Source organism: Culex quinquefasciatus, chromosome 3 (genome assembly GCF_015732765.1).
Source record: "Culex quinquefasciatus strain JHB chromosome 3, VPISU_Cqui_1.0_pri_paternal, whole genome shotgun sequence".
Classification (NCBI taxonomy): domain Eukaryota; kingdom Metazoa; phylum Arthropoda; class Insecta; order Diptera; family Culicidae; genus Culex; species Culex quinquefasciatus.
Window position 1 is genome coordinate 120956029 of NC_051863.1, and position 14746 is coordinate 120970774.

Sequence of the window (14746 nt, forward strand, 5' to 3'; positions counted from 1 at the left end):
CAGTCTTATTTGTAGAAAATATTCCGGAAAGTTAAAGACAGTTCAAAAATTACTCCATGACTTAAGGACAACCCCACAATGGACTTTTTCGGATGAAAGAAAACCCGTGTTGAACTAAATTTTGCACAGTTGGTTTATATTCGTATCAATGTGATTAAATTTTGCATCTCTTTCGTAAACTCTTAAGAAAATCAACATATCTAAAACTCAAGCACAATAGGCCAATTAGAGAACACGCACAGCTTTTGTCGAAAATTTTGAGATTTTGCCCAATCGACGACCAGATTTTGATTTGAAAAGTTTTCTATTGTTGCCTCCGGATCAACCAGATAAGTACTAATATACTGTCTACACGGAAAAAATCTGTTCGTCAAAACGTGAAAAAACTCTCACGAAAATGGAAATCACCTTTTTAACGACCAGGTGTTTTCCGTGTACAAGAATGCTTTGTGGAATTGTAGTACATACGTTTACACACTGCAAAGTGTAGAACTTGAACAGTTAATACTTGTTTTTAGTCTTTAGTTATCAAGTGGGACTTTGATTCTGCTTCCAAGATGGCCTCAACTATATTCTAACTTAGAAACGACGCGCACATTCTACAGTCAATGATATCACGGGAAAAAAACAAACACGAATAAATGCACAGTTTGCAATTGAGTAATGTGAGATATCAATATAATTTCATTGTGTTTTTTTCTCAGTGTGTAATATTTGTAATTCAATTAAACGCAGAGATAAGTATACCGAAATGAGAATCGACGTTGCATTTTTTTGCCTTCTTTTAAGTCTGACGCAAGTTATATTTTGTGTGTAAATAGTTTGATTCTTTATGCGAAGAAGAGGTTCTGCACAATTTAATCTCTGGATTATGATTTTTACTCTTTCTCTTTCATGCGAGGACAAGCCGTTAGTCGTTATCGCTGTTGTCATCGTTAGCCGACAGGAGACTGGTTGATCCGTAACTACGGAGTCTGTGGAGTTGATCGGATTTTGAAATTAGTTTATTTTAAATTAAATTATAGAAAGCATTCATGCAGAAGTTGACATGCAGTTATTTGTTTACCAAACCCAATAATTATATTTTTTTTTATTTTTTAAATTAGCTTAGAATTTCTGGAAAACAACGGTCATCGTCAGTGAAGTCAGGTGGCCAGCTTTTAAGAATACTTTATTTAAAAAGTGTTTTTAAAAAATATCTTGTCGGAATAATAAATTGAAAATTTGGCAACTCTGTCTAATGTCATGCGCAATTAGGTGAAGTTTTATAGCTTATCTAAACTAGAAGTTGTTTTAAATGCAATGATAAATCCGAGCGTTTGGTATGGTATGTCCACGCATCCTTTCTCTCCTGTAGATTCTGTGAAATGTGATCCGTTCTCAGAATCCTCTCTGCGGTAAACACAAAGCAGTAGGGCTAGCCGTTTTAATTTTTGCAATACATTTTCGGGTGTTCTTGGATGTCCTGCAATTTTTAATATTATCAAGAAAAGTGCATCGAACTGGCTGTGTTTGTGTTAGATTAGGCAATTAAAACTAGATGTTGTTAATTTTGATAAAAATTTCGTTAAATTTTAAATCGTGGTTTGAAAGGCTTCTCAAATTATTTAAACAGCTTGAAGGCTCTGGCAATCAAGTCCTGGTATATAAGTAAAGAGCAATCCAAGGTCAGATTGCATACATTTGATTTACATAACATAAAAGTATGAAATTCTGGCAACACTGGCATGAGATTTTATCATTTAAGAAATTTAAATCAATCTTATCAAAACTGGGTGTAGTAATTCCGGAAATGTCTTTTTGTATTTCGTTAGCTAGGTATCTAAAAGTCCTTTCCAATGAGTCATAAAGCTTGAAGTTCTGGCAACCCTGTAATGAGATAGTGAAACCTCAAGGGCTGGCAACACTGTCAGGAGATATTGTTAAAGCGGACCTTAATTACACTACGCTACTTTAAAATGTTCAAACTACAATCAAGCATTCAAGCAAATTTGCACACACACAAACTCCCGGTACTTACTTCATCGTCCTCCGACACCTTCAACCCATCCAAGTTGATATTGTTCACCTTGGTAATGTTCAACTTGCCAACTCCGCCACCGCGCTGATTGTCATGATCGAAGAACTGAATTGCATCGTTGATACCTCCGTTTGCACCACCACCACCTCCCATGCCCAACGCCTTGCTGGACAACATCGGAATGCTATCGTCCCGGGGACGATCTCCGGAGAAGTTGTTACAATCATAATACCCCGAATTGTTCGTCCCGACTCCACTGACCCCCGCCGTCAAGCTGGACTGACGCTTCGGAATGCCCGAGTTTGACGCCGACGAGGAGGAAGCATGCTTGCTTTGGCTCTGGCCCGAGGAAGACCGTTTGGAATTGAGGTGGGATCCTCCACCTCCGGTGGATCTGGAAATGTTGTCAAACTTTTGCTTCGCGCGCTCAAAGTCGAACATGTTGTTCAGCGACTTGTCCTTGGTGTCGTACGGATCTTCGTTGTCGATGAAGCTCGGCTTGGCATCGTAGTAGGACCCGGACAGAAACATCGGCTGGGAGTCCAGAGCCGGCCCAGCGCCGGATTTGGACTTGGACTGACTCTGGCGCTCGCCGTAATGGCGTGAGTTGTCAAACAACTGCTTCAGATCGTTGATGTTTGGCTTGTAGTTGGAGTTGGACGTAAAGTTGGACTTGTTGGTGGCTTTGTAGTTGGCAAGGTCTTGGAGGTTCTTGGGACTACACCGACGCGTTTTGAGGTTAGTGTAAGCGAGCGAGCGTTAGCGATATTTAGGAAGCAGCGTCCACGAAATAGCGTTAGTGTTAGTGTTAATGTGAACGCAACCACTTAAACCGGTAAACCAATACGAGAGGCAAGCAAACTCAACACAACCGGGAGGCGCTACTGTACTCACCTTGTCTGGAGATGCTGGATCTGCACCTGGAGGCCTTCGGTTTGGCCGGACAGCTCCTCGTTGGTGCGCTGCAGCCGGCGCACGTGGTTGCAGGCCGAGTCCAGCTCGTCCTCGGCACCGGCCAGCTCCCGCTTGAGCTCTTCGACGCGCGAACGCAACCGCTTGACCTCGGTTTCGTACTGTTCGGCGCGCCGCACGGCATGACCGAGCTCGGTGTTGGCCTCCGACAGCATCTTCTTCATCTTGCTGTGCGAGTGGCGGATGTCGGTGATTTCCTGTTGCGAATAAAAGTTTAGGCAACAAGGGTTTCAAAATTAATTTTCGATATCTGGCATGAAAATTGACAACCTGATTTTGACATTCTGCTTTCGTTCGTTTCTTACATTCCTTCATTGACTTTCCTCTAGAAATAAAATCGCTCTGAGAACGGTCGTTTGCCATTCTACCGAGATTTCGATCATCTCTCCCATGATAGCGTTCAAATGATTTCTGCCATCACGCAGCAAACAAAAGCAAGAGAGAGACGAAAACGAGAGAAAGAGAAAAAGCACGTTGCCTCGCTCGGGCGAGTGGTGCTCATTTTTCGTTCGCCGACCGTCGCCAAGCAATGACGATCATGATAGGCGCTGTGCCGAAACTCCGAACTCAACACTCAAACAGCTGGGCGACACCATGCCACATGCTCTTTCTCTCTCTACCTACCTCTTTTCTTGCTTGTGTGAGTAAGTGTGGTGACAGCAATCATTTGAATCGGGGGGATGGCAACCCTATTCCGACCAAAGTAAACTGACAACAGTCGACATTAGCACGGTTGTCAAATGAGAGCCCACAACAAAAGCACTAGCTGTCAAATGGTAGCCCATAACAAATCATTGTTTGGGTTTTTGATTTTCAAATTTCCCGCAATTTAAACGATAAATACTTGAAAAAACAAGTGAATTGTGTTGCTGATGGCAAATTCTATCATATCCTTGGAGAATCCATCCCAAGATTGGCTGAAAATTCATATCGAAAAAAGTGATTTTTCTGTTTACCTTTTTTTGCTTTTTTTCTTTTGGTCGATCAAACAGTGCGCCCGTACACTGTGAATCGGCATTACACATTTTTCAGTTTGGTTTTACACATTTGCATGGGACTTTTGAGTTTAACCAGGATAACACACTTCGTGTTACCCAAGTAATATGAATAATACTGATTCTGAGTGTTTGTTATCTGAACTTCCAAGATGGCGGCTTCGTCGCTACCCCCTGATTTGAATGCAGTCATGGGCCAAGGGATTGATATTTCGGTAGAATTCGAACGAATGAGTTCTGCGCGCTTTAAAGAGGTGGACAGAGTTGAATGACGTTTGAGTGCAATGCATTGCACTCGTCCGTTCGGATGTGTGCGTGAGCGAGAGCAGGGTATCACACTCAGATCAAAATCAAATACGAGCTCAGTTCAGTCAACTGTTGTGTCTTTTTAAGCTTTATACAAATTTTTGATATTCTAACATCTTCAGATTTTCAGATTTTAAAATTCAAAAATCTGAAAGAATTTTTTTTTAAGATTCGAAAATTTGTTTAAATTTTAAATTTTTAGTTTTTAGGTTTTAAGATTATAAAGATCAGATCAGATCAGATTTCAAGAGAGATAAGATTCTGTCAAATCGTCAGTTTTTAGTATTTTTTATTGCAATTTTAATTTCAGATTTTTTATTTTTATTTTCAAGAGATTTTCAGATTAGGCTTGGTTTTGGGCATGACATGACATGCCTAGGGCAAAAAAAAGTTTCAAATGAAATAAATCGTATTTTTGAAGCAAAAGTATCACTAAATAATGTTTGATAATAAAAGATTACAGAATTTTTAGATTATTATATTAACAGAATTTTAGATGATTAGACTTTTAAATTATTTATGTCCACTTTTGAAGGGTTTTTATTAATTAAGAATCACAAATTTAGGATTCTCAGACTAAATCTATAAAGTTCAAAATTAAAAAAAAATCTCAATCTAGAAATCTAAAAATAAATTGTATTAAGATTAAACTTTTTTCAGGTTTGAAAATCAGTTTTTTTTTAATTTGGAATTTTTTACAATTATTATTATTTATAGGTTTTTCTCTAATTTTAATATCTTATGATTGTAAGGTAAAACGAGAAGGTCTGACACGACTCGATGTTCAACGATAGCAAACAATCAGTTAAAAATAGATTTTAGTTGACAGGGAGTTTGATAGGAAGTCCCCAAATAGTATTCCTAATTCTACCAATCCAAAGGACGGGGGATCGAACCCCGGTCGAGCGACTTTGATGTTTCGTTCATGTTTATAGTTTCAAAAATTCATATTTTCTTAATTTTCTCGTTTGAAGTAGATGGGAATCGAACCCAGGATCATTTGCTTACAAACCGAACACCGTAACCAGTCAGCCACGGCTGCTCCATTGATAGGAAGTCCCCAAAAGGCCCCAATTTTTTTTTTGAGTTTTATATTCTTGGGTTTCCAGGTTGGTAGAGGAACAGCATCTAATTCCAGCGTGCCTCTAATGTTGCCAGGTCAGAACTTTGTCATTCAATTAAAGCTAATTAAAAGTGTTTTCAACTGGAATCGAGTGATAAATAGCTCAATAACAAGTGAGCAAGCAAGTTTCTATCAACAATTTAGCAAAATTAGTTGTTTAAATAGTAAAAATCATCAAATTGGATGGAGATAGGAGCGAGTGCTTAACCTGCCAAACATACGAGAATTTCCCCTAAATTGCATTAGCTGCTGTTTGCTTGTGCAAACATTTTCCCTAACAAGCTACCCAACCTACCTTATTCTTATCCAGCAGCTCCTGCTGCAGCGCACGGAACTCGGTGTCGGTGTTGCTCACCGGTGGTCGCCCCTTGCGCTCGATGCGCTCCTGCAGATCGGCGCACTCCGCCCGCAGCTTCTTGTTCTCGCGCTCCAGGTTGAGCTTTTCCGTTTCCAGGCGCTCGCGCTTGCCCCACTCGGCCGCGTTCTCCGCCTGCATGCGCTCGAGCTGCAAAGAGATGGGAGTTTGTTGGATCTACTATAAAATAGTTGATGTTGATGTCTTACCTCCGTCCTCAGCTCGCACAGTCTCCTTTCCAGCGTTTCCCTGGCGGCCACTTCCTCTTGAAGCGAGTTGTTCGTGATTCTCATCTCCACCCGGTGCTGCTCCTGCAGCGTCAAAAGTTCCCGAACGGCGTCCTGCTTGGCGGCTCTCAGCTCCTCGCACTTCTCCCTCAGTTCCTGCATGTCCTGGCGGAACTTTTCAAAGTTCTTGTGAATGACGTTCTTCTCGTCCCGTTCGATCTGGATCGTCTTCTGCGCATCGTCCAGCCGCACCTGCAGCATCGAAACCTTCTGCAGCAGATAGTCTTCGTCGTACTCGTCCTTCGACAGCTGCTGGATCAGTCTTCTCTCTTCGGCGGCAATCAACGGGTCGGGCTTTTCCCTTAACTCTACGGAATGTTTCGGCATGGCACCTCCCTGCAGAATGTACTCCTCCACGTCCAGATCGTCCTGGCCGCTGTCGTCCGCCGGCTGCCCTCCTCCTCCTCCTCCTGGGCAAACCTTCGTCACCAACCCATCCTCACTGTTGACGTTCTTCAACCCGTCCGACGAGATATCCGGCGAGCAGTTGTTGTCCCTGCCGTCCCGCTCCGGCTCGTCGGCCGCGTCCAAACTAGCCTTGTTGAACTGGCCGGCGTGCTTCATCATCAGCATGTGCACCTTCTCCATCTCCTTCTTGAGTTGCGTGATTTGCATCTCCAGTTCGCACTTTTCCCGCTTGTACGAGTTGGACTCCTTGATGGCGGACTCCAGGTTGCTGCGCAGCTGCTTGGCCTCCTCGCGAGCTTTGTTGCGTTCCGTTCGGACCTACCGAAATGAAATAAATTAAACTTAATTAGGAAAATCATTCAGTTTGAAACCTCAACGGCAGCCAGCAGCTGGCCGGTGTCCTTTTCCAGCTCGGAAAGCATTTCCTTGAAGGAGGAACACATAGTTGAGTGTAAGAGATAGCAATCAACAACGACGACTTGCTGCAGCAAAAGCTTTGCAAGGAATGTGTTTGGAAGGGTTACGTTACACGAAAATAAATACAACCATTGATTATTTCGTGCGCCCACGCGCCCGGAGACTATAGTTCTAGCAAAACAATGCCAAAGGGCCGTTGTGGGTTTGTAAACAAAGAGTGTATCCCTTTCATGCCAGATGTAAACATCCTCTAGCGTGAGCAGGACACACTCTTTGTTTACAAACCCACAACGGCCCTTTGGCATTGTTTTGCTTGAGTTCTATAGTGGAACCAAGGAGTACTGGTGAAACGATGTTTGGGGCCCGTGCTGAATATGTCCTTGGAATGTTATTTTTTGTTATGATAAAGTGACATGCCTTATGAGTGGAAAGGGTTCTGGGTATAATTTTGTGTAGTCATTTAACTAAAATATCAATTATGAAAGAGTTTTTGCCTTCGAAACTCATTTAAAAAAAATCTTATGCGAACAGGAAATCAAAAAAAAATATCTTTCAGATCGTCGCCGTCGTGCTAACTTGTCGTACGTTGTCGTACCATTTTGTGCATCTCACATTGCCACATCTTTTGACCTTTACAGATTCCCAAAATTCGATTTCTATCCCAATATATTCAATGAAAACCAAAAATGCTCCGAAAAATTTTGTCACTTATCATATAAAAAAAGTTTCAATCTTGTCGTGCTATCTTGTCACTCCCTGAAAATTGATGTAACGTACAAGCTAGACTACCGTAAACATTTGTAATTATAACTCGGGACTCCAGCAACCAACTTCAACCAAACTTCGGGACAATGCACATAATGGTCAGCCAAACAAAATGTGTTTGTTGTTGTTTACATTGCGTGCTCTCGTTTTTGTTTATTCAAGGTCAAACATTAAAATGCGGTGGCACGACGACGTCGAGGTGTTCTGTGTTGATCCCTCTCTTTTTTTTGCTTTTTTTGCCATTTTCTTTAATTTTTCAATTTATTCTTTTGGGACCATCCATAAACCACGTGGACACTTTTTTGGGAATCTGTTACCCCCCCCCCTTTCGTGGACAATTGTCCATACAAAATTTTTTTTTTTTGTATGGATCGTGGACAATCGCCATACCCTCCCCCCTAAAGTGTCCACGTGGTTTATGGATGGTCCCTTTTCTTTATTCTCTCATTATCTTATCTTTCTCTCTCCATTATTTCTCTCTCTCTCTCTCTCTCTCTCTCTCTCTCTCTCTCTCTCTCTCTCTCTAGCTCTCTCTCTCTCTTAATTTTCTCTCTACATTTATTACATCATTCCATTTCTCTCTGGTTTTATTCGATCTCTATATCTCTTTCCCCATTTCACAGTATATATTTTGAATACTATTTTTCTTCCATTTTATTACATATATTTTTTATATTCTTTTTCTTCCTTTTTATTCTCTTTTTATTTTTTATTTTTTTCTGACTTTTAATTAATTCTATTTTTTTACTCTTTCTCGTTTATATTTTTTTTTTCTATTTTTTACTTCTCATTCTTTTTCTTTCTCTATCCCTTTTTTTCTTTCTCTTTTTCTCTTTTTCTGTCGCTTTCTCTTTTTCTTTCTCTCTCTCTTTTTCTTTCTCTCTCTTTTTTTTCTCTCTTTTTCTCTCTTTTTTTCTCTCTCTTTTTTTTCTCTCTCTTTTTTTTCTCTCTCTCTTTTTTTCTCTCTTTTTTTTTCTCTCTCTCTCTTTTTCTTTCTCTCTCTTTTTTTCTCTCTCTCTCTTTGTCTTTCTCTCTTTTTTTTTCTTTCTCTCTCTTTTTCTTTCTCTCTCTCTTTTTCTTTCTCTCTCTCTTTTTTTCTCACTCTCTTTTTCTTTCTCTCTCTTTTTTTCTTTCTCTCACTCTTTTTCTTTTCCTCTCTCTCTCTCTCTCTATTTAATCTGTATGTCTATTTATTCAGATCGTCGCCGTCTCCGTTCTTTTATTTTTATGTTCTTTCTCTCTTTCTATCAACGCTTTCTACTCTGCATCTATCCCCCCCCCTCCTTTTAGATTATAATAACTTTTTTGTATGGATCGTGAACAATCGCCATACCCCCCCCCCCCCCTCCTCCCTCCGTTTCCACGTGGTCTATGGATGGTCCCTACCTTTCTTATCTCCTCTCTTTCTCGCTATGAATTATCGCTTTTTTTCTATTTAATTCTTTTTTTACTGTCTTTCTCTTTATATGTTCTTTCTCTCTCTTTTTATTCTTTCTCTTTTAAAATTGTTTGGTCACTATTTATTATTTCTTTTCTTTGTATTCTTTCTCTCTATTTATTCTTTTTCTCTACATATGTATTCTCTTTCACTTTCTCTCTATTTATTCTCTCTCTCTCTCTTTTCTCTTTTTATTCTCTTTGTCTTTCTCTCGATTCAATCTCTCTCATTCTTTCTCTCTATTTAATCGCTCTATATTATCGCTTTTTAATTTAATTCTTTTTTTCACTGTATTTCTCTCTACTTGTTCTTTCTCTCTCTCTCTCTGTTTATTCCTTCTCTTTCTTAGTTTTCTCACACTATTTATTATCTCTTTCTTAATTTTCTCTCACTATTTATTATCTCTTTCTCTTTGTATTCTTTCTCTCTTTTTATTCTTTTTCTCTACATATTTATTCTCTCCCTGTGTCTCTATCTATTCTTTCTCTCTCTTTTTCTTTTTATTATCTCTCTCTTTTTCTTTTTCTCTGAGTTCAATTTGTTGGGTGGTGACGCGCGGTCAATTATGTGGCATTGTGTGTGAAAAGAAGAGAATTTTATTTCGTGTTTCATCCTGGTTGGCTTGCCCACAAGCAGAAGAAAATCAGTTCAATTTGTTGGGTGGTGACACGCGGTCAATTATGTGGCATTGTGTGTGAAAAGAAAAGAATTTTATTTCGTGTTTCATCCTAGTTGGCTTGCTCAAGTCCTTCCTACATCATCGTTGATCGGGAGGCACGACGTCGTGTGAATTGTTGCATTAAAATAAGTTTAAGTGTTAATGTAAATGACTGTAAAAAAGTCCTTCCTATATCATCAATGTCGTCTGGGTAATCGTGATGAAAAATTACATTTATTCAGTATTTAAATACCTGTGCGCGAGTGTTTTGGTGTGCTAATTAGAAAGACCTTCCCATAGCATCGTTGCTCGGAAGGCTCGCCGACGGGTTTGTTATGAAAGTCCTCCCCATAGCATCGTAGCTCGGGAGTAGCGTGGTTCACGTTTCTATGAAAAAGACAAAAGTTGTTATTTTGTCTTGCATCAACCGGAATTTCGTTCTTTTATGTCCCCAGAAGTACTCCTGAAAATTTGAGCCCATTTGGTAAGGTCTAGGAGCTCCAGTTTTAATTTGAAATTTATATGGGATTTTGATTTATTTTCCATGGGAAACTATCTTTTTTTACATTGCATTAGGATTTTTTTTTTATAAATCCATGAAATGACTTGATTCTTATAGTAGGAGATAGGTTTTGAACTGGGGAACAACTTTGTAGAACATACCAACATGCTAGGAAGTGACCCTTCAAAGATACAGATACTTTTAGATGGTGGCTGGCCCCTTCAAAAGCCCCCTTCCCATGGAAAATAAATCAAAATCCCATATAAATTTCAAATTAAAACTGGAGCTCCTAGACCTTACCAAATGGGCTCAAATTTTCAGGAGTACTTCTGGGGACATAAAAGAACGAAATTCCGGTTGATGCAAGACAAAATAACAACTTTTGTCTTTTTCATAGAAACGTGAACCACGCTACTCGGGAGGCATCGAAAAGCCAATACCTTATCCTACTAACCCAAAAAAAAATAATCACGTGATGCTTGAAGGAGATGCTGTGGATTCAACGGTCTCAAGCGGTATCAACAAGTATATAGCGAAAACTGTGTGCTTGGTGAGTCTGCAACTTCAACTATCGGACTAACATTCCTCCCTTTTGTTGAACTGCAGGCTTCTTGGGAGGGCGCCGGTATTGACTAATAAAGTCGGGGTCTTCAGGGGTTAAACAGTGAACGGATGGTTGGCTCTCACTGATCATTTTTGATTCATTGTTTAACTTCAGCTGATCTGTCAATAACGGAGTAGCAGCTCATTGGCAGTCAACCATGCTCATGCTCATGCTCTCTCTCTTTTTCTTTTTCTCTATTTAATCTATCTTTCTCTCTATTCAATCTTTCACTATATTTCTCTCTATTTCATCGCTCTCTCTCTCTCTATTTCATCGCTCTCTCTCTCTATTTCATCGCTCTCTTTCTCTCTATTCATAAATTCGCTATTTATTATCTCTATATTTATTCTCTCTATTATTTCTCGTTCCCTCTCATCCTCGCATCCTGGAAAATGCCTTAGGTTGATTAACGCCTAGCACTATTCTTGTCATTATTAACAATTGCAGTGCCCCAATGCAATAAATTGCTTTGAAATATTACAAACGTTAAAACGGCCAAGCCAACTGCGTAAAGTTTACCGCAAAGATGATTCGTTGAATTGGATTGAGTTTGAGCACGAATGTTCAAACAACAACATATTTCTGAATCGACAGGGGAGGAAGAAACGTGGGGATCCCCAGCTCACGTTCCTGTTTGTAAGAGCAATAAATCGTTGGGAGCCACCAGCTAAGAAGTTTTGGTGCTCCGGGACCCTCAAGGATGGGACACTGTATTCCCACAAATGCCCTAGACCACATTGAGATTAACACTAAAAGCCAAATTTGTATTTTAATTAAATTCAGATTTGGCTACTTTCTCCAGAATATTTTACGATTACACAAACAAATGTGTTGCACCCTGACCCTCAACACCATGGAATCTTGCATCGAGTAGGAAAATAAAATTTGCAAATATTATTTCATCGTTATTTCATGTCACGAAATCCCATCTAAACTGATTTAAAACTGAACCGAAATGCTTTTCTCGAACTGCTGCTGGCTCGAAAGATAATAAACACAAAACCCCATTCCGCAAGTTTAACTCCTGCCTCTTACCTTGCTCCACTTTTCCCTCCAGTTGGCCGTACAGTCGGACCACCACTTCATCGTCTTCTCCATCTGGGCAGCCCGGGCTCGGGCCTCCTCGAGTTCACGCTGGCGCTGGGACTGCAATTTAGAGGAAAATATCGAGGAAAATATGTTAATGATATAAGAGAATGTTTTGATGATTTTGAAAAAATATGTTTAAAAAAAGAAAATTTAAAATTAATCATATTTATGATTATAACCCACTCAATCCCACCGTTTTGAGACACTATCCGCCGGCAAACCCCGGGGATTCACCGGAACGCAACATCCAACGTGGTTTCTTGATTCAGAACGAGAAGTAAACAGACAACTTTTACGCCAGTGAGAGGCCTTTGATAACGCCCGGTGAGGGGTATAAATAAAAGCTCAGTCGGGCTTCGTTCCTGGTGGAGTTTGAATCATCGTCGAGTCTAGTTCAGAAGTGATTTCCAGTGAAAATGGCTGTTTTGCAGAAGATTTTTGCCCTTGGGGTGGTAATTTTGGTCGTGAGTTCAGTTGGTGAAGCAAAAAAGTTCGACAAGTGTTCACTGGCGAAAGCTTTGCAGGATAATGGTTTCAGCAAAGACAGTTTACCAAATTGTAAGTTTTCTTAGTAAGTTCTTTTGACAAACTAATATTATAACAAATTTCCTATGAACTAGGGGTCTGCCTAATTCAGAACGAAAGCGCAATGGATACAACCAAGAAGAACAACAACCGAAATGGGTCAACCGACTGGGGACTGTTCCAGATCAATGACCGATACTGGTGCGATCCCCAGGACAAATCCAAGAAGACCTCAAACGAGTGCAAGCTCAAGTGTTCAGGTAAATTGCGAATGCGAAAACTGTTAAATCTGCAACTAACAACTCTAAATTCCCATTAAAGCTTTACTATCGGATAATATTTCTTCGGCGGCGACCTGCGCGAAGAAAATCTGGAAAAGACACGGTTACAGGGCCTGGTACGGGTGGATCAACCGGTGCGAGGGCAAAACGCTGCCCAGTCTGACAAGCTGCAAGTTGTGAATTCCAATACAGACTTATTTGGTGGAACCAGTAAAACTAATATAGAAATATCTAATAACTGTCGAGTTTTACTATACTGAGCAATTCTCTGAGATTTCGATGATTCGATTTTTTTGTATTTTTAATCCGGCTGAAACTTTTTTGGTGCCTTCGGTATGCCCAAAGAAGCCATTTTTCTTCATTTGTAAGTCCATATAATTTTCCATACAAATTTGGCACCTGTCCATACAAAAATGATGTATGAAAATTCAAAAATATGTTTCTTTTGAAGGAATTTTGTGATCGATTTGGTGTCTTCGGCAAAGTTGTAGGTATGGATACGGACTACACTGGAAAAAATGATACACGGTAAAAAAATTCGGTGGTTTTCAATTTCTTTTTTTGTGACTACAACTTGATTTGCAAAATAACACTATTTTTTTATTTTTCTTTTTTGATATGTTTTAGGGAAGATAAATGCCAACTTTTCAGAAATTTCCAGGTTAGCATAGCATAGCATAGCATAGCATTACGGGTCTGCACCACGCTGTAGGGGGTGCCACAATGGTCAATTCAATATTCTTAGACAATTTGATTGCTGCCCGGTACAACCAAAAATGTCTAAGAACGGAAATTTCCACACTGTGCTCCAAGGCTACGCCCATACAGTCCCGTGTGGATTTGGGAGGGGATGTTTTTGTTGTTCACTAGTGGCAAAAGTGCAGGGAACCCATGCGACTTTTAAAAGTGGACGGAATATTTTTGGGAGGTTTGGAATGGGGGTTAGAGGAATTTCATCGGGCCGATGAAAATGGTTGAATGCGTAATGTATTACATGATTTGGATGTTTGTAAGTGTAAATGTTAGTCTGTAGTGTATTATCTAATAAGCATATAGTTTTGTAATAATGATTAATAATACACCCAGAACTAGGTATCGGCATACGAGAGGATAAAGAGCACGATTCGGTAGTAAAATGGTACTGTGTGCGGACGGAGAGGATAAATCTCGAAATTACTGAGAGTACTTTACTCATGGTTCATCTTCAAAAAAAGTTCATCTATAAAAAAAAGTACCGGTACCGAGACTCGAACCCAAGACCTTCGACATATTGAACCGTGCCTTTGCCGTATGGGCCACCATGGTTCGATAACTAAGTAGTGGTCATTTGTCCATATAAGCCACTCAATAGGATGAACTGTTCCAATGAACGAATGAACACGCGAGAGGACTTTACTCTCGCAAAATAGCACTTTCCACACGTTTCTTTTCGTCAGGACTATCCCCTCGTTCTTTAACTTTGGGTGTAAATATAATAAATATAGTATATAAAATAAATATAATAAAAAAAATATGATAAATATAATAAATATAATCAAGATGAATTCAGGAAGCTGTGAAAAAATAGCAGTAATTTAAAATATAAATGCTCCAGATGGTTCCCATGCTGTTTTAGAAAGTTTCGTTAATTTAAGCAATTTGATCATATATGGTATGAGGTGGTATGAGATGGTATGTTACAAGAAAGGAATAGGATCAGGAATAATATGAACATTTAAATAAATAATATAGTGAGTAGACAAATCTACATGTAGACATTTAATTTAAAATAATTCCAGGAAGCTGTAAAAAATAAAAATAATTGTAAAACTAATACTGCACATGGAACCACAAATAAAACAATAGAGACACAAGAATCTAAACATACGGCCTCGTACCATCCACAGAATTCGACATGAACACGATCACGAATACAGCACAAAAAGAACGCCACAAAAATCCATCTTCCCGACGCTGCTGCTCACACGATAATCGCCAACTTTTCAGAAATTTCCAGGTTGT

General features: G+C 39.6%; 2 protein-coding genes across 5 annotated transcripts in view; one reads left to right on the forward strand and one right to left on the reverse strand.

Annotated features, from left to right (window-relative positions):
- Positions 1–115: 115 nt before the first annotated feature.
- Positions 116–14746, reverse strand: part of LOC6037180 (coiled-coil domain-containing protein 102A) — a 28035-nt gene continuing 13404 nt past the window's right edge. Inside the window, exons 2-7 of one of the 4 annotated variants that reach the window (XM_038260062.1) lie at positions 11886–11996; positions 5981–6784; positions 5712–5921; positions 2915–3189; positions 2021–2738; positions 116–974 (exon numbers count right to left, since the gene is read on the reverse strand). In XM_038260062.1, coding sequence (XP_038115990.1) covers positions 966–974; positions 2021–2738; positions 2915–3189; positions 5712–5921; positions 5981–6784; positions 11886–11996 — 2127 coding nt within the window. In that variant the 3' untranslated portion in view covers positions 116–965. Of the gene's footprint in view, positions 975–2020; positions 2739–2914; positions 3190–5711; positions 5922–5980; positions 6785–6837; positions 6975–7012; positions 7074–11885; positions 11997–14746 lie in introns of those variants that run through there. The other 3 variants (XM_038260064.1, XM_038260063.1, XM_038260065.1) reach the window with 3 other exon arrangements.
- Positions 12289–12980, forward strand: LOC6037178 (lysozyme c-1). The gene is made up of 3 exons (XM_001847060.2): positions 12289–12497; positions 12560–12724; positions 12786–12980. The coding sequence occupies exons 1-3, from the start codon at positions 12356–12358 to the stop codon at positions 12923–12925; spliced, it is 447 nt and encodes a 148-aa protein (XP_001847112.1). The 5' UTR covers positions 12289–12355; the 3' UTR covers positions 12926–12980.